Raw genomic sequence first — 20,462 nt, 5'->3', positions numbered from 1 at the left:
CCTTCGAACCGAAACGCATTACTGCTTCACGGCGGAAATAGGCGGGGTGGTGGTACCTACCCGTGCGGGCTCACAAGAGGTCCTACCACCAGTGATTACGCAAATTACAATTTTGCGGGTTTGGTTTTTATTACACGATGTTATTCCTTCACCGTGGAAGTCAATCGTGAACATTTGTTGAGTACGTATTTCACTAGAAAAATTGGTACCCGCCTGCAGAATTCGAACACCGGTGCATCGCTACATACGAATGCACCGGACGTCTTATCCTTTAGGCCACGACGACTTGTTTGCAATGATCTTCTCCTTTTCTCATAGTACTATCCTCAATGAAAGCAGAGTCCATCGATATTACTTTGAACGTGCTGCGCTCGTCTTTAATGCGTTTTCGGATATCATTTCTGACACATACCGTCGAGCCTGGAATTGAACTCTCTTAAGCGGAACTATCTTTAACATCCTTTTCCAAAAGAGGTTTGAACGGAGTACTGAGCGGTAGGCATTGACGTGGCTGCTCCACAGACGTTGGTCACCCAGAGCAATAAAAAAAAAGGTGTTGGATGAATTGTGATTATCGACTTTTCAGTGTCTGTACTGTGGCGGGATTTATAGTTTAGTCTGTAATTGTTATTTTTTATAAAAGAAATTCTAATATTATATAGTTAGTAGTTTTAATATTATATAGTATTACATATAAATCTTGAGTAATAGAGAGAACTTAAAATAAATATAAAAACATTGCTACGTAACATATACCTGTTAAAAGAATTTATTTTAGTGTGCTATGAATAATGTAGACAAATTTCATTTTGATGGGATTTGACCACAGAATTTGGATTTGACGACCTACCTATAAAACAGTACATTTTTTCATTGGTTCACTTCAAATAAGAAGGATTCCTTATAACGGTGTTGACGTTTATAGCGTTGTTACATTTTAGATTATGAACAGATTTCTCAATACATACGACATATATAAACTGTAAAGCCAGCTTTTAAAATTCAAAATTAAATCTTTTTTTTTTCTCCCATTTCTTGGCCTGCGCGGTTTGTGCGTCTGCCATGCAAAAAGGTTAGGAAGTGTGTTTTATTTTATGGATTGGAAATTGGAACGGAATTTGAAATAATTAATTGTCCAGCAGGTGAATGAAGTTAGCCCAGCAAAAAAATTTTTTTTCCCTGTTTTCTACTTATTTTCTATTAATTCGTTTGTTCATCATTTGTTCTTGATTGTTCACTGTTAATAATTGTTTGTTCTGCATTTATTTATTTTAAAAAAATTATTAAAAATATATCTACAAGTTAGCCCCTCTATTGCAATTTTTTATATTTTTCGTCCTTAATGACTCGTAAATATTCATTTTCGATTGTTCTTATATAAAATACGTTTGTTCTCTTTCGAAATTACTCTTTTTTTTTTAAATTAACTATTTGTATTAGTTGAATAGATGTATGCAAAATATGTGTACTGCGCATGCGTCAACTATAATGCCTAAACTTTCTACGCGGTTTTAAAAAAAATATAAATCCTGAAGGGGCAATTAATTGGTATACAGTTTAATTAAAAAAATTAAAAAATTAATAAATGAAACAATGTGCATTGGCGTAAAGTTAGACCAAATACATTTTTTCCATCCTCCTACCTATCGTTATGAAGGTATAAAAAAGATAGGCTAAGAGTTCACTTGTAATATAAACAAATAAGTAAATATGTTCATTATTTATCTTTCAAGAGATAATGTAGGTATACATTATAATAAATTTTTTACACAGTCGAAATTATATTCCTAAAATTAGTAAAATAACATTTTAGCTGGAAAACTACATGGAGAATTATATGCCATACAAGATCATTTTAATAAGACTTCTATGCTGGTCTTCTATGGCTAGCAACTCATTATTATTTTGATTCTGTTTTCCACAAATATGCTAAATATGGGCTTACGAGGGCGGTACTGAAAATTTCGGGAATTAACGAAGTGACACAACATTATTAATTAAAAATGTATTTATTGCTTTTCGAAGTATTCTCCGCGAAATTTGACACATTTTTCCATACGATGGAACCAATCATTGAAGCAACCATTCCATTCGGAAGTTGGGGTCTCCAAAATGGCCGTTTTGTAGGCGTCCACAGCTTCTTCAGGTGATGAAAATCTCTGTCCACGCAATTTATTCTTTATTTTAGGGAAAGTATAGAAATCATTAGGGCTTAGGTCGGGGCTGTACGGCGGATGGTCTAATAATTCTATGTTTTCTTGTTCTAAAAACTCTTTTGTTCTGTGCCCGGTGTGAGAACTCGCATTGTCGTGATGGAGGATGATGCGGCGGTTGCAGTTCTCTTTACGGAGTTCAGAAACGACCTGTGGCAAACAAATGCTAGCATACCATTCTGCATTAACCGTTCTTTGTCCCTCAAGAGGAATAGTCGTAACATGGCCGGTTTTGGAGACAAACGTGGCCACCATTTTTTTTGCAACACTCCGTGAACGAACAATTTTTGTTGGCTTTAACTTATTTTCGAACACCCAAACTCGTGACTGGTTTTTTGTTTCGGGTTCGTACGCGTATATCCAGGATTCGTCACCTGATACAATGTTGTATACAGCATTTGAGGATCCTGCGTGGAATCTTTCGAGAGTTCTGACGCACCAAGTAACGCGAACCGCTTTTTGCTCTTCACAGAGCGAATGCGGTATCCATCAGGAAAACAACTTTTTACACCTAATTGTTCATGCAAGATTATTTGTATTTTTTTTTTTAACAACTAAGAGGCAAACTAGCAAGACGGGTCACCTGATGGTAAGTGATTCACCGCCGCCCACGGTCACCAGCGTTTACGCCAGTGCGTTGCCTACCCTTCAGACAAGAATATGCTCTTTTCTTGAATAACCCAATGTCGCAGTTGTTGGGGAAGACCGCTGATGGCAACGAATTCCAGAGATTTACTGTGCGTGGCAGAAAACTGTTTTTAAAACGCATTGTAGTGGAACGCCAACCATCCAGATGGTGCGGATGATAGTTCCGGCGAGACGATCGGTTGCGAAAATCAGCGGCTTCTATTAAATTGAACAACTCCTCGGAACACTCCCCATTGTAAATTCTGTAAAGTATGCATAGGGAAGATAGATCCCTACGCAGTGCCAAAGGATCTAGCCGATCGGCAAGTTCAGGATCGTCGACAATCCGAGATGCCCTACGTTGGATTCGGTCAAATGGAGATATATTTTTAATAATTTTTTTAAAAATAAATAAATGCAGAACACACAATTATTAACAGTGAACAATCAAGAACAAATGATGAACAAACGAATTAATAGAAAATAAGTAGAAAACAGGAAAAAAAAATTTTTTGAGGGGCTAACTTCATTCACCTTTGTCCAGCTACGTGGTCATGATTTCTATCAAAAGTCAATGCTGCGTGTATTGGAACATTAAGATCTAAAGCGATTGCTCATCCGTCAATTTGACGTTATTGTGTTGATATGTGTCAAACGAAAATCCGCAATACAAATGCATTAGAAAATCTGCAATAAAATACGTTTTTTTATTAAATAGGATTATCAAAATCTAGATTATAACAGCAAAATAAATTTTGAATAAAATTATGAGCAAATTCTTAAATACTAAATACACAGTATTAATTTAAGAGCCGTGTATTCCAAATAAGGTATACATTAAGGCTTTTTGACTTATAAAATAAATTTGAAAGAACATTGTATTTTTTTATTCATTGTTTTTCAGTTATATTTTCTTAAGGGAAGAATACCCTAAATATGTCCGATAAGGATTTAACGTTGGGGCAGCGGGTGATGGTTGTCGTTAAAGACGTGAAAGGCACAGTTGCTTATGTTGGACACCCAACATTCGCTACGGGGAAATGGATCGGCGTGATCTTGGATGAACCGAAGGGAAAAAACAACGGTACAGTCCGTGGTCACGCTTATTTCACTGTAAGTATTAATCAAGTTAAAATTATCTATTCACTTGTTATATTTACATATAAGACAAAGTTTGTAACTCCTAATTTTTTTTTAACTTATTATATTCCGATGGTGAATAATTATTTTTAAATATTGACAACTTAACAAAAGCTAATGTGTGTCTTGATATTGGGAGAACCGATCAAAGCTTAAAGCAGTTCAATTGGTGACCTTTATATTTTTATTTTGGTGGTATATTTGGTGACTTTTTTCATTCTGTGACTGCAGTACTCCTATGGTCTCGTTTGTCTTATAAGGCTGGTTCTTGAAGGTTCTGCTAACTTTTATTGTTATGATTACATAATTTACATAAAATTTCAGTCTAGTCTTGTACCTTAAGTATAAGCTGAAACATAGCCATACCTTAATTTGTATAAAATATTTTTTTGCTGACAATGTACATGTCATGTTATTAATTTTCCATCTGTTACGTAGATTTGATTTTACCACTCCGAATATTGTTAATAATGGTATACCACAACAAACATGCTGTTACTTTCACAGAAAAAAAAAAAAATATCTCTTGAATCTGAAGATTAGACTGCCTATTGTATAATGATATCTGCCGGTAGACTGTTTTTCAAAGTTAATTGTGTTTTGGTGTGCGATAAAGTATAATATCTTTCTTTCCACCCATTCACGTACCTCCCACCCTTCAAATCGAAATACATTCCTGCTTCACGGCAGAAATAAGAGGGGTGGTGGTACCTACCCGTGCGTACTCACAAGATGTCCTACCACCAGTAATTATGCAAATTATAATTTTGCAAGTTTAATTTTTATTACATGATCTTATTCTTTCACTGTGGAAGTAAATAGTGAACATTTGTTAAGTATGTATTTCATTAGAATAATCGGTACCTGCCTGTGGGATTCGAACATCGTTGCATTGTTAGATACAAATGCACCGGACGTCTTATCCTTTAGGCCATAAAGACTTTTTATGACATCTCTACCAGTTATCAAAAGGGTGATGCAAAAGAGTGTAGTAGGTGCATTGGTTGAATAATTGGAAGAGATGATCAATTAGATGGTATTCAGTATACGAATTATGCCTATGAAACGAGCACATAATATAATAAAAATTAATTTAAATGCATATTATGATAAATATATTTATTTCATAAATACAGTCAAAATCTGTTATAACGACATCGAAGGGACTGCTCATATTCAGTCGTAAAAACCGATAGTCGTAACAACCGGTGATGTTTAATGTGTATCGTGCAAGTACAAACAAATCGATAGGGAATTATTGGAAAAATATATTTACATAATACGCGATTTTTCTTCAATATTAATTTGTTTTCTTTTTCTTTGCGACATTTTGAAAGTTTCACGAATAACTCCACAAAGTTTTGGTGCGTCTTGTGTATAGATAAGTAACAAACTAACTGAATAGATATGAAGAAGCGGACTTTGACTCTACTGCATGCACGTGTTTTGTTTCTAAGAATTAGAAAAGACCCTACACTAAACTAAATCCTATTGTTTTCTTTCCTGATTTTAATAGCCATTGAAGACAGATGTGGATACCTATTCAAATTGTTTACAATACAGCTTAGCCGGTCGTTCTAACAGATCTAATTCTCCGAAATATTAGTTAAATGTGGTCGTTTTATGAGGTATGTCGTTATAAGCAATGTCGTATAAAGCAATATTTTTAATAAGGCGGTCATATAGCATTCAGCCGGGACCTTTGTTCTAGGTTATTATAACCGGCATGTTGTTCTAAACGATGTCGCAGTAAACGGTTTTGACTGTATACCTAATAGGCACCATGTAATACCTCTGTTTGTTTATGTTTTCTGTCTATATAGATAATACTTTAATATGGTTAATTATAGTTTCAAGTAAGATTGCTTTGGGCTTATCGACAGTTTCTATTAAAGCCTTTAGTGTTATCTTATACCTTTAAACGAGCAATTCTTGTATATTAATATATATGTATATAATCTGAATCTCGGAAACGGCCTCAACGATTTTCATAAAATTTTGTATACAGTGGATTTGGGGGGCGATAAATCGATCTAGCTACGATTTATTTTCAGAAAATGTTGTTTTATTCGTGTTTTCAATAATCAACTCTTCCCGACATCTATTGGCGAATAATAATACTATTTTTCTTAATTGAGGGCAACTAACCGCATTGAAGTATTATCTCCAGTATTATCTCATAGATTTTTTGCTATTAAGAGGAAGTTCGAAAGAGAAATTCGTTGATCAAAATCTACCCTTCACAGAAGGTGCACATTGCAAATTAACGTTTATCATGTTAATGTGGAAAAATTAAAATGGTCATACAAATAATTTCAGTGCGATGAGAATTTCGGTGTCTTCGTCCGTCCTGCCCAAATACAGCTGCTGGACGCCGATGACAATCCGATGGAGACATCCGTCACTACCCCCTCTGGGGACACCAAGACTGCTCTTGGTAGGAGATTGAGCAGGTATGTAACTGTACTTAAGTTCTAAATATTATAAAAGACTAAACGAACCTCAAAAGTTAAAAAAAAATTATTATCCGTATTTAATGTTTGTATAATGATAAACTGAAAATCATAGAATAAAAGTTATGTTTTAATGGGTGAACTAGTGTAATAGCTTGAAAAATTATTTGCAAGGCAAAATGTAGCTGAAAAATCTATCACTAGTATGTGAACGAACCGTTATGTCACAGATTAGTATATTACTCGGAAAGTGATATGATAATTAAAAAAAATTTAGTAAAGACAAAAATAAATCTGATACAGACATTAGATGTGAGATCATACGCAGTTAATATAGTCAACATTTTGCTTTGTGCTATTTTTGTGGTATTACCAATTTGGATTTATTCGTAGAATGTTTGCGGATTAATTAAAAGCATATAAATTATAATGGAGCACGGAAATGGGTGTCATTTTAGGAATCACTTTAGTTGAGATAGATTTAATATGCCAAATTCTATTTCATTAGTAATTTATCCTACGCCTGTTTGCTTGATAAATTTTGACAACAATATAATAGCTAGTTAAACATATATGGGATTTTAGGTAAAATTATATTTAAAAACTTAAGTTCTGTTCTAAGAAATTCGATTAATGTAAAACAAATAGCTTATTAAGTCACTCGCCAAACAGTCCCGCGCATCAAGCTACGTTTGACAGACTATAGACATTTTCGAAAGTTCTATAAATAAAAACGGTCTAATAGATGACAATAGTAGAATTATTTTGTACGTGCAGTTTGGGTCATAAAACATAGCCCGGCTAGGGCGGTGATCATGTTGCGCGGGCGCAACGCCACTATCGATAAAAACAAATGAGTCATCGAAGGCAGGTCTTCGGCGGCGGGGTGGTATACGAAGGGTGGTGATATATTGTTATGTTATGAGTTACCTGCCAATTATAGAACACTAGCGACCCGCCCTCGCTTCGCTTCAGAAACAATAAAACACACATGAAACCAAAAAAAAAAATAAAAAAAAATTTAAAAATAGTAGCCTATGTTCATCAGGGGCAATGTCGGCTTCTAATGGAAAAATAATTTTTCAAATCAGTCCAGTAGTTTCGGAGCCTATTCGAAACAAACAAACAAACAAATCTTTCCTCTTTATAATATTAGTATAGATTATGTCGAAGAGAAATGTGTTTTTATGCATTCGTTCTCTGAATTTCTTTAGTGACACAATGGCTACTCCTTTGTTTTGTATCAAAACGGCATAATTTATTCAAAATAATATTTGCATGTGTTATCAACAATGTGTTAAAAATTTTCACTGAAATAAGAATAGATCCCGAAAAGTTATAAAGTGTTAATTTCTGCCGTTCTCGTTAACTTGCTGCGGCGATATGTGGTGTAAGTGTTCGATTAGTGATTTTTTCTTTCATTTTTATCACTAACCCACAAAATGATAAAACTAAATACACTATCGATAACGATTATCGACAACAATAATGCGCATCACTATGCCCGTCCATAAGGCTCGTGAGTGGAAGAGAGAGCGAAATACTCGCTTCACAGCTCCGATTTTTTATCACCCAAACTGCACGGACAAAATAATTCTTCTATAATAAACTAGATAACTAAGTAATAAGATAATAAAGGCATAAGCGCCTCCACAACATCAGAATGGAAAGGGAGGGTGGTTAGAATAGACAACAGCATTATATAAAATATATGTATATCTCGATATTAAAGCCACATTTCGATTTGGAATTGCTTCCAATATATTTTTTGATTTAATGTTCCTTCGCGATGGATCTAATGTATAATTTAGCCAATAATTTAAACTTATTTTTATCAGAGTTGCTTAATCTTGACATACTGATTTATTTCTCAATTTTAACAATCAGCATATAAACAATTCATAAAACCGACCAATTGTTATGTGTCTAAATTTATCAAGAAGCGACGGATAAGGTATTAAATAATGTAGGGTATTTTTTTTCTAGATTAACATGAACTCTGAGCTTAATCTTTCATTCATGGTTTCGATAAGTTAAACGTTGGTGAATCTAAATAATGTATCTAAATAATAATAAAACTTTGATCGCACTAGAGCTAAATGTTTTAGATAAAGATAAAGAAGCCTTTATTAACAACCTTAATTCATATTTAGGTACATACTATTCTTTTTTTTTTCTTTCCATTTCACATCGGCTAAGATTGTTTTGCTTTCGCATAGGCCTCCCCCAAATCCTGCCATAAGTTCCGGTCGTGGCATTACCTCTTCCACGTAGAGCCTGCAATAACATTGTAGATAATGACCATAAAAAGTCCTCTTAATTTTCTTCTTCTTTCTAACGTTTTCCGGTCTAGTGCCAGAGTCCGCTTTCCTAATTAAATTCCTCCACTTTGCCCAGTTTTCGGCATCAAAACTCTTCTTAATACTTGGTAAAAATTCCTTCTCAAAATTAGAAACTTGAAAATGTTATACTCTATAGTAGATATATTCGTTGTATATGTAACAATTTTAGGTGTGGTAATTGTATAGACATTTAAGATAGAGTTCATATTAGGACCTAAATTTTTTGAGAAAAAAAACAAAAGATGATGATATCGTCGAAACAAACCTTGGTCGTCCATAAAAACTTGAAGTATTTAAAATATTGGGAATCTTGATCAGGATATTGGGATAAAGTACTGTAGTTAATGTTTTGTCATCGATCTTTGATACGTGTGCAAATATTCAAGTTAATCGGATCTCTTGAAGTATGATAGCGCTGGGAAATTCCGTAAGATTGATACAGGTCGACCTGATAAAAGCCTTTTAACAAATTGTCAATACGTTCTATTTCAACGCGACTAATGAGTTTCAACTCTATGAGTTCTTGTTCTTGAAGATTCTATTACCGCCCCCAGGCTTATGAGCAAACACTGGATATAGTATCACGTTGTTATTCATTTGCGTTGAAAGTTACATAGATAGAAGCAGGTAAACCCAATAAAAGCGTTTTAACAAATCCTCAATCCGCTCTGTTTCAACGCAACAAAGGGGTTTAACTCTATGAGTTCTTGTTCTTAACGCTTCTATAACCGCCCCCAAGTTTATGAGCAGGTATTGTAAATAGTATTATGTTGCTATTAAGTTAATTGAAATATTTCGTTATATAGATAGAAGAGGTCGACTTATTAAAAGCGTTTTAACAAATTATCAATGCGCTTTGTTTCAACGCGACTAAAGAGTTTCAACTCTATGAGTTCTTGTTCTTGAAGATTCTATTACCGCCTCCAGGTTTATGAGCAAGGACTGGATATAGCATTACGTTGCTATTAATTTACGTTTGAAGATTTCGTGACCTAGATAGAAGCAGGTCGACCTAATAAAAGCGTTTTAACAAATTATCATTACGCTTTGTTTCAACACGACTAATGAGTGTCAAAAGATTCTTTATTAAAGTATAAATTTCCGCTTTCCCATTAATCCTTCTTCTCAGTCGTATGCGCTCTTGGCAGAGTTGTCGTGGTCATCATTTCGGGTGGTGATTCGCTTCACCAGAAGGCGCCATTCCCATTAATATGTGTGATCAAATCTAGTTTATTATTTAGATATATTATTCAACGTTAAGTTAGAATTTTTAATTGGGTTTTAGTGGCATGCGTTTTGGGTTTCACGTACTATGCGATAAAGGGTTAAATTCGTAATATTACTAACTATGAATATAAATCAAGTAAACTCGAGAAAAATCTGAGCAACCAAAGTCAAACAGCGTTGTAGTTGTTAAACTGTTCAAATACTATTTTTAGAGTGGCAACACCGAACTCAAATTTAGATCGAAAGTGCGGTAAAGTTACAAGGTATATCAAATATTTTTAAAATTTAAGAAGCTGCAAAATGATGAGAAGTAGCGGCCAAAAGAATTGTTGCTAGTTTACCATATTTAAAAAGGCGGATAATTTAGTAAAAATAGAGGTCTCTTAAATAATAAAAATATTAATGTGTGTTTGTGTTGCCATAAACAAATAAGTGTTGCTAAGGTGTTAAAATATAACGCTAGTAATAATAATTAAATATTCGAGTGATTTGTGTTTTGTTGTGTTTCATATTAATGATTAAATAAATTAGCTTGAGAGTGAAGCGAAATATTAATTTTAGCTTTTTATTTATAATTGTCATTTTAAAAATCGTGTGGATGTTTAAAATTAAACCAGACAGTGGTTTAATAAGATAAGTCGGATTGTACTTTGTCGAAATTTTCTTAAGGCTTTAACTCTGCGCAACTATAGCATGATTGTATAGTTGGAGATTTTTAGTCTTTACTAGCTGACCCAGCAGATTTCGTAGTGCCTCAATCGATAAATAAAAGACCTAAACTTTTGTTTAAAATAAACTTATAACAAACAAAAGGAATCCGTCCGACTGGGGAACGACACATCAAAGGAAAAACAAAATTGTTATTTTTATTTAATTCCGAGAATTTTCATATTTATTTAAACCTTCTCTGGACTTCCACAAATAATTCAAGACCAAAATTAGCCAAATCGGTCCAGCCGTTCTCTAGTTTTAGCGAGACTAACGAACAGCAATTAATTTTTATATATTTAGTCTTTATTATTACGTTCTATGGTGTAGTTTAAAATTGATTTATCTAAAATTAAATCTTCCACGTTTGAAAATGATAACGTGTTTCGCTTCGCTCTTAAGCTACAAGTGTCACTTAGTTGTAATAACATTTTTAGATTGTGTACGATTAAAATTATGTGTTCTTGCATAGAGAGATGAAGCGGTGCGATTCTGTTTTCGATAAATCTCTATTCAGATGTGATCTCATTAATTTTTACTCTACATTTGAAATTTTACTCTAATGATTAACTGATAAGACCGCTGTACCCACCTTCTCTATGCATGATCAATAGTGTGACGGTGTTAATTGAAAAAAAAACAACAACAATGGTTTTTCTTTCTCTGCTAGTTTAACAGTGGCCCAGAGGTCTAGACCGACCACGTAAGTACCGGATTACAGTTAAAAGCACACGCTTGTAGAGCTTACGCACTTTCTAAACGAGACTGTGATGTTTTGATGACGTTGGCCCGTCAGTGCTGTGTGAAGTTTTCGTAATATGCGCGCTTTTGTAATGTAAAGCCCTCAGTTTTGACATATAAGTGATTCTCAAACGATTCGTAGGGTATTAGTAGATGGAACTGATGTCTTGGATTGTGGAGTCATGGCTGTCTGTGTATTGAATTAAGTACTGATAGCAAATTAATCTCCCTAAAGCAATACTCTTTCTATTTCCGACACATAAATAGTGGCAATTTCAAAAGGCTTCTGAAACCCTTACGTAGTAGATAAAGGGAGATTTTTACCTAATTCGAATCACTTCATTTGCAATAGTAATCCGAATGAAATAATTGGGATTCAATTCAAACACAAAATCTTTTATTTCAAACTAACTTTTTACCGGGCCTTTATTCGCGATAAGGCAGAAAAAATTTTTTCAAGTGTTTTTCTGGATACTAAATCCTTATGTGTACCTTAACAGTGTGCATGCGAAATTTGTGAAAGTCAGACAAACAAACAAAGAAACAGACTTTCGCATTCATAATATTAGTATGTTTTTTTTTTGCTTAGATAGATGGACGAGTTCACAGCCCACCTGGTGTTAAGTGGTTACTGTAGCCTATAGACATTTACAACGTAAATGCGCCACCCACCTTGAGATATAAGCTCTAAGGTCTCAAGTATAGTTACAACGGCTGCCCCACTCTTTAAACCGAAACGCATTACTGCTTCACGGCGGAAATAGGCAGGGTGGTGGTACCTACCCGTGCGGACTCACACTACTCTACTCTACTGCCGGCGTTTAGACTGGCGCAGCAAACTCGATCGGCTTTTTGTTTGCAGTCGTAATTTTATACGAAACCCGTGACCGATTCATCACAGTCGTTTCATGGCATTTTAATCATAGAAATACTATGTTGTAATAATAATCAGTAATAAATAAAAACATTGTCATGTCAATAATTATTACGTTAAAATAATGTTAAATTGAAATTTTCGTTGGTTTTTTTTTTAAATCAAAGGGTGTTGTTTTCTACAGTATATCTATATATATAAAAGAACGTCGTGTTAGTTACACTATTTATAACTCAACAACGGCTAAACTGATTTGGCTGGAAATTGGTGAGGAGGTAGCTTAGAACCAGGAGAAGGACAATGGACACTTTTTATCACGTTCCCGTGGGACGTGACATGAAACGTGGTATAACAAAATGAAATAATATGGAATAACAAAACGCAACTGACAGCTAAACGTAATGTAGTCTATGATTAATTATAAGAGAATTTTGAAGTTGACCGGTTGATGTATTTGTTTCAAGTTTCTATTAGCTTATTGTGCCGAGATAGGTAATCATTAAGAAAGCCATGCCGGGACAAATAAAAAATTGACCTTGATAAAATCAAAAGTCTGCTCATTTATTGGCTCTAAGGCGGAACAAAGTTCGCCGGGTCACCTAGTATTATATAAAATACAGTTCAATTGTTATTTCATTGATGGCAGAGAATGCTTTGTGGCCATAATTACCACTAGAATCGGTCCAGTGACCAAAGATCATACGATTAATGAACGTTTTGACAACAACAACAATATAACTAAACGGTTTTTCAAAGATAAAGTATTTGCCGTGCCTCTAATTAATTGCAAAGTAGTTTTGTAATCAAAGTTCGCAGAAAGTTCTCGAATAACGTTTAAAAGGATCTTTAGTCCGCTGATTGATTTTTCTTTATTCAAACCTTCTGTCAAAGTTTTTTATGAATATATATTTAAATTGTGTTATGTTTAAGATGTTTTTAATTAAATATTATTAAATAATAACGATTGAACAGTAAACATTAACCCTCCCTCTAAACATTGACCCTTTCAACAAACAAACGGATTTCCGAAAGGATCGAACATCCCTTTGATTTAAAAAAAAAAACGAATCTTATTAACCGCTATCTTCACAACGGTATACCTACACGTAACTGACTAACTTCATGTTGATGTGTTTTCCATTAAGCGTGCGACGCAAGGCGTCACCCGCGCAGCCGAAGGCGGGATCTTTGTCAATGTCGAGGTAATAACGTACGCGAACGAAATATGCACACGGGATGAATTGTTATGTGGCACGTGTAGTTTTTTTTCTTTTAGATTTTTACACGTGTAGATTTATGGACTTTTGATGTAATCTGGCGATAAACGAGGTTTGTAGAGATTTTTGAAGCAGCTTTCTCCTAAGAGGTACAAAAAGCTATATTGAAAGAGAGGGTACTTTTAAAAAGCAAAAGTTTATAAATCGAACACACTGTAGTTGATACATGGTTGGATTGCCTATTAACGATGTCTACTAGTTTATGTAATATACTTTATAATTGTCTATTTTGCTGTTATTAATACGCCTTCATAAATATGTTCGATGTTTTTCAATGAATTTTAAAAACACGTCCGAGGTGAGGGTAATTCTGACAAAATTCAATGTAAAGTGAACTCTTTCACGAGTAGTATTGTGTATTCAATCAACGCAATCATTCGCGGAGCAGTTGTTCTTGAGTTGTCAGGTCTCCTTTAGAGGCGCTCGGGCGGCTGTTAGCAAATCCCACCACTCCTGGTTGAGCCTTTGCTCGCCCACCTGTCCTGATGACACTGGAAAGGCCTCTGGGCCACCAGTAATCTCTCATTCATAAAAATATATATATACACCGGAATGATCCCGTATTTGTGTTATTATTGGTGACAGTATGGCCACGCGCGGCTTTGCTTTCCGTTGAACCTCTTCTATATTCGTTGTGAATGTGAGGTAGTTGAAAAAAACAACTGCTACGGTTATATATATACGACTGGTAGCCGTGCAGTGTTCATTCTCATTCGAGCTGTCGGATCGTTCGAGTCATGATACAATTGTATACGTCGGTTATGTATATGGTTGAATTAGAAATGACGCTTGTCAGTATTAGACAAAACTTAGACAGGGATTTTTGTTAGTTTATCTCATAAATACAGAAACTGTATCCGATGAGGATTAAAAATATATTTTTTTCAATTTAAAAAAAAAAACATTAAATGATAAAATGGCATGTCCATATTATAATATCTTGATGCAAGTAGATAAAATCAATCTACCTACTCCGACCATTGCTCATAACCGTCGTAATAAAATCTTCGCGATTCACAGACCGTTGATGTCCGGTCGATGACGTTGACTTTGAATACGAAACCGCTCTTGGAAGGGTTCAAATTAGTATCATTTAATCTGGAATTGCTACTGCAGTCCTTGTAGGTTGATAAAGGGAGTTATTTCACCCAATTTGGAAATTCAATCGTATAGAGTAACAACGGCTTTTTTGCGCTTCAAACCGAATCGCATGTAGATTTGGGTACGGTAGTGGAACATAGCACCCGTGCGAGCTCATAAGACGCCCTACCACCACGTTTTAAAGTTGATTTTCAAATGGTTCCGTTTCAAAATTGTAGAGCAATAAGGAAGTACGGTATTATTTTTGGTACGCGCCAAGATGTCGGTAAGTTGAACGTATGGTAATCGTGTTTGAACTGCGAAAGTAATGCACGGTAATTTGTTGGATGCACATGATTCACGCATCTTCTCTTTCCAGTACCTTATCCTAAGCGTCTAATTTTAAATGTCTTTTAAAAGTAATTAAAGTGATTTTACTAATGGGTTAGAAGTGAGCAAGCCCAATTATACCAAGCAAGTGCTAAATGAGCTGGCCAAATTATGTAACTTCTTCTATGACCCCAAAAATCATGTAAAATCACCCTAGTTGCTTTTGTCTTAAGAATCACTACGGTTTGTATGCACAATTCATTCCTTCTTTTCCGCTTCTTTTCTAATTTGCAATGAATCTTGGTTTAATGTAAGGGATTCGGACTTTTAAACGTACTATGACAAGTTAAGGAGAGACATAGTAGATTTTACGAAATTCGGTATAACGTAACTTAACCACGTGTGACGTCATTTGGGACACGAAAATTAACGACGAGCTAACTTATTACTTATATCTGGCTAAACGTCATGTATTATCAATAGATAGTATAATTATACACAACGTTTAGCCCCATATATGGCGTCTTGTGACGTCTTGTTTGCCTTCACTAGAAAGAAAACTTTTAATTGAACATATAGAGTAAAATTATCAGTTTTTATCCTGGTAACATTGATTGAGGTAACAGGCCAAAGTAATGAAATTATAGTATTGTCATGGAAAGGTTTTTTAAGTGACTCTCCTCTTTAACTTGGCCATAGTATCAGCTGCCCAGATCGTGGGCCTATAAACTATTCTTTTTGCATTTTGCTTCATGTGAAACATATAGTCATAGTTGTCAGATTTCACTGTATTTAATAGAGCCTCTTCGTAATTAATATGCTTGTCTAGAAAATGTGAATCGCCCTTTACAGCGGTGAAAATTATCGTAACTACCAGAATCTTTATCGTTTCTTAAAACCGGTTCATTGGATCTGTTGATATTAATCATGAAATCTTTTAAATATAATTCGAGAGTGTTATTGCTTTTGTGCCCGAAAACTGTAGACGAATTAGATTAATGTGGTTATTCACCTCATCCCGGCTCAAAAGCTCGACTTTATTCAGTCCCTCAAACCGGAATCAATGCTTAATTATACAAGTCAATATATATAATTTTTTTTTTTATTGCCTAGATGTGTGGACGAGCTCACAGCCCACCTGGTGTTAAGTGGTTACTGGAACCCATAGACATCTACAACGTAAATGCGCCACACACCTTGAGATTTAAGTTCTAAGGTCTCAGTATAGTTACAACGGCTGCCCCACCCTTCAAACCGAAACGCATTACTGCTTCACGGCAGATATAGGGGGGGCGGTGGTACCTACCCGTGCGGACTCACAAGAGGTCCTACCACCAGTAAAATATGACGTATGTGTTCTTTATATCACTGTTCTAATTGTATGTGTTTAGTTTCTTATGTGTAAATTAAAGCACGTCAATCGTAGTTAGCATAGACTTAAAAAAATCCTTATTAGGGACAATATGTCCGGTGCTATTAAAGCTTTGTAAAAAGCCTGGTAAGAAGGCAGAGTGATAGATCGGTTTGTGCGCTTCGAAACAAAATAGAAACTTTTGGGAAACGCTTAATGACGGACATTGATATTGACCTAATTAATCATTAAAGCTTCACGCTGGTCAATCAATATTATTGGGTAAGCGAGTTCTAAAGACTTGGAGTCCTTTTTAGACAGGTCATAAGGCGTTTGATCAGAAACCACAACACTAAGGAACTGCCGGTAAAATTAACAAAAAAGCATGTATTCGTTGAAATACCAAAAGTTGAGAAAAGAAAAACTAGTGACAATGTCGTTCAATGTAAAATACTTTTAAAATTATTGATTTTAATTATTAATTAATTAAGTGGTTGCATAGGATTATTTCGCTTTCCCATCCGGACGTTCAGTTTTAAATGGCGGCTACCTCATAAACCGTACATTGTTTTCTGAGAGGGTAGTCGTTAAAAAACAATGTACGAAATTCTGAACGGATAATAATATACAAAATGGGGGTCGGTTTATAATTTTCGAGCACAGAATCGCTACGTATCACTCTGCCGCATCAAGTTTCGCGTATGTTGAATGATTCTTCGGTGTTTCAGTTCTCGCACCTCGCTGGCGAGCAGTCGGCAATCGTTGATGTCATACGCTTCGCCAACAACCGAAAGGGCATCTTCGCCTGAGGCGAAAAGAGCGTCTTTTGTCGAGGTATACCCGATAAGGCATTTGTCACTATTTGTTAGACCCCTTGTCAATGGTCCAGAACTTGTAGCAGTTGAAAAAGTTGTCAGAGAAAACTCACATGAAACGTTCACGTGTAACTTTCGAGATTTGTGAACGCACAGTGAACGAAATTCAACCTTAATTCCTGGTACATGAAGACTTAGATTCATGTTATTACCAAAAGTTTGCCAAATCAAGAACGTATTTCTTTCCACACACAAAGGGCAAATGGTTTTTTATGAAAAAAGGCTTGAATTAAATTCTTAATTGATAACTTTTACACCTTTGCCTGTTTAAAAATGGATATTAAAAATCGTGCCCGTGATCACTTGGCACTCCATTCATACGAGATTCATTATCTTCACAGTCTCCCCTTCATAACTTTCTGGTTTGTATGTTAGGAAAGCATGTGCACAATAACTTGGACCTGATGATGTTCCACGGTCCTCCACCATCATAAAACCACTTTAACTCAAGTAGCAAAAGCAAGTAGCAAGTAGCAAGCGGGGGAGGCTCACCTCCAACTGGTTTCTGCTACGCTCAAGTTGCTTGTAAACTTCAGAGAAAAGAGTAAATTTGAATTTGAAAATTTAATTTCCAGACTGGTTTCGTCGAGACCCTCACTCCTCAGTACACACCAGGTCAGAGCATAACGTCCCCACAGCCCGTTCCTTCGTCCGTTGAAGATAAGCTGGCTAACCTTCAGGCCCAGCAAGAGGTAAGCTGTACTGTGTTTTTTTTTATCTCGTAGTGAGAAACAATGGTGATTTTACTGGTGGTAGGACCTCTTGTGAGCCGCCGCCTTGCCTACCACCTGCCACCAGTTGGGTTGTGAGCTCGTCCATCCATCCATCTATCTAAGCAATGAAAGAAAAACCTGGTACACTCATGCAAACAACCGCCAACTGCCGACTTGACTTGGTCAGTCCATCGCATGGGCAGCCTTCCACGTTGTCTTGTACCTTCCACCTTGACCTGAACCACAAGGCGCTCTTTGGAGTCATTTCCTCGCCGTGAGATATGTCCAAAAAATGATAGTATGTGCCCATGCACGAGACCCGAAAGACGCTGCTTAATGCACGAGAAGTGGCGATTGCTTGTGAGGCGCATAACATCTGCCCACAGCAATGATACCGATGACTTCACTGACAAGAGTGATACGACAAACGAAAGTGAGAAGCGGTAATGCGTTCCGATCTGAATAGTGGAGCAGCCGGTGTACTTGTAGGGACCACAAATGTCCCTACATCATTCGGGGTCACGTCGGGGTCACCAGTGTTGAGTCTCTATATCGGGCAAGGATTAATAAGACACGTGTTCAGTTAAGTGACTAACGTGTATTACAACCTAACGTGCTATCGTCAGCCCGACAATCTGCGAGCAAACTGCGGTCAAAACTGACGTAGCATCATTGCAATATAATTACCGCTAACACATACATATAATTATTAGTTGCTATGGGGACATTTGTGGTCCCTGCATACTCTTAAACCTGGTACTTTAGTACCTAGGCCTCAACATGTGTGGCGGCATTTAATTAGTTGACATCTAAAAGCTTCGGTAAGCGGTTAATATCAGGTGGACCTTGGGTTCGTCCAACCATCTAAGACTTAAAAAAACTGCCCCGAAATTGGATCCCTCTTATGTGTAATTAGACGCAGGTATATGAAGATTTTAATGGAAATTGACCACCAAAACAACAAGCCAAAATATTCTGTTTATTTCGGCCAAATGACACGCTTTACGGTTCGAAGGAATCTGGGTATTGAAATGGGATTGGAACAGCGACCTTATGTTAATAATAATAATTGGGAACAAATCACGCACGGTCATCCGGCCCTAATTTAGGATTCTCTGTACCCATAAGGTACCAGAGACTGATAAAAAGTTTATAGTTAATAAACACCCACACAAAAGAAAAGCAAACAAAACTATCACACAAATCTTTGCCTGATGTTGGAATCGAACTCACGGCCCTCGGCGCAACAATCAGGGACGCTACTTACAGCACCATCGGGTCAGTCAACCTTATGCCTCCAAGATAATGGAAGTTTAGTGCTAAATCAAAAGAAAGAACCGTCTGCATGATCACGGTATCCCAACGCCAGATAGGTATGATTTAGCAAGAGAAATACGAGAACGTCTATCAACTGTGTAACAACTCGTCACCGCGATTCAGAAATTGTTGAATTTACGTGCAGCGACATCTGTTTATAACAAACTAAGTAGAAATAAAATAAACATGGCGCGTAACGGAAGAAATTAAGATGGCGCGTAACCGAAAAACGTTACATACGTTTTTTCCTCCCTACGTCGATATAGAAGTTTCACTTCAAAAATTAAAAAAAAAACGATTCACTCAAATTACAGATAACCCAACTGAAATCCGAAGTCGAAGACCTGAAAGAGAAACTGGAGACCGTCAAGGTTCGACGCGCCGAAGATCGGGAGAAGCTGCGCGAGCTGGAGCGTCTGAGGCTGCAGCTGGAGCAGGCGAACGAGTTCAAGACTAAGATCATGGAGTCTCAAGCTCAGCTGCAGAGGGATCTCCAGCGGGCGAAACAGGAGGTAGGTGTCGCACCCGAACTCTCCAGAGACCAAACTCTCTTTCAACTCCAACAGCGTCTTATACACACAATCCCAAGTTTCATATTTAATGTCTCCTATCTATACGACGTTAGTGTTACTTGTTCACCGACGAATCTTGGAGTTTCTCAATATATTTTTTTCTACCTAAGCTGTTAGCCTTGCGTGGCTGTGTCAACGTAACCTAACAAGTAGGTGAGCTTACGGGCCTCAAATCTGACGACGGATGAGTTTCTCGCCGAATCTTCTCGAGTGAGTTTCCGATCCGGTGGTAGATTCTGCGAAGCACCGCTCTTGCTAGGGTTAGTGTTAGTAAGGCCTCCTGGTTTGAGCCCCGAGAGCTCAGCTACACGTTACCCTCTCAAGGCTATCATCTAAGGCAGGAAAAAAAATGGGACTTAAATATTGAAATGTTCGTTCCGTTGTTAGGTTCGCGAGGCCCAAGAAGCTCTAGAGGTCCACAACGACGAAACCGCCGAACTGTCGGAGGCGGCAGAGATGGCGGCCCTCGACAAGGAGATGGCGGAGGAGCGAGCCGAGGCCCTGCAGATGGAGTTGGAGCAGTGCCGGGAGAAACTGGAGGAGGCCACTCTCGACCTGCAGCTGATGAAGGCCGAGATGGAAGCCGGCGGGAACATTCGTGAGTATTTTAATTTTGAGGGTA

The 20,462-nt window shown here is 36.5% G+C and overlaps 1 protein-coding gene across 10 annotated transcripts in view; it reads left to right on the top strand.

Annotated features, from left to right (window-relative positions):
- The first annotated feature begins 3,476 nt into the window (after positions 1 to 3,476).
- Positions 3,477 to 20,462, top strand: part of DCTN1-p150 (dynactin subunit 1) — a 57,754-nt gene continuing 40,768 nt past the window's right edge. For 3 of the 10 annotated variants that reach the window (XM_089737866.1, XM_089737863.1, XM_089737860.1), the window contains exons 1-9: positions 3,478 to 3,670; positions 3,745 to 3,953; positions 6,300 to 6,433; positions 10,215 to 10,265; positions 13,471 to 13,527; positions 17,092 to 17,197; positions 17,814 to 17,930; positions 19,583 to 19,780; positions 20,228 to 20,438. In XM_089737866.1, coding sequence (XP_089593992.1) covers positions 3,777 to 3,953; positions 6,300 to 6,433; positions 10,215 to 10,265; positions 13,471 to 13,527; positions 17,092 to 17,197; positions 17,814 to 17,930; positions 19,583 to 19,780; positions 20,228 to 20,438 — 1,051 coding nt within the window. In that variant the 5' untranslated portion in view covers positions 3,478 to 3,670; positions 3,745 to 3,776. Of the gene's footprint in view, positions 3,671 to 3,744; positions 3,954 to 6,299; positions 6,434 to 10,214; positions 10,266 to 11,380; positions 11,414 to 13,470; positions 13,528 to 17,091; positions 17,198 to 17,813; positions 17,931 to 19,582; positions 19,781 to 20,227; positions 20,439 to 20,462 lie in introns of all 10 variants that reach the window. The other 7 variants (XM_089737869.1, XM_089737862.1, XM_089737861.1 and 4 more) reach the window with 6 other exon arrangements.

This window comes from Bombyx mandarina, chromosome 24 (genome assembly GCF_030267445.1).
Source record: "Bombyx mandarina strain Sakado chromosome 24, ASM3026744v2".
NCBI classification, from domain to species: Eukaryota; Metazoa; Arthropoda; class Insecta; order Lepidoptera; family Bombycidae; genus Bombyx; species Bombyx mandarina.
The sequence above is the reverse complement of the archived record's forward strand: the minus strand, read 5'-3'. Positions and strand labels throughout refer to the sequence as shown.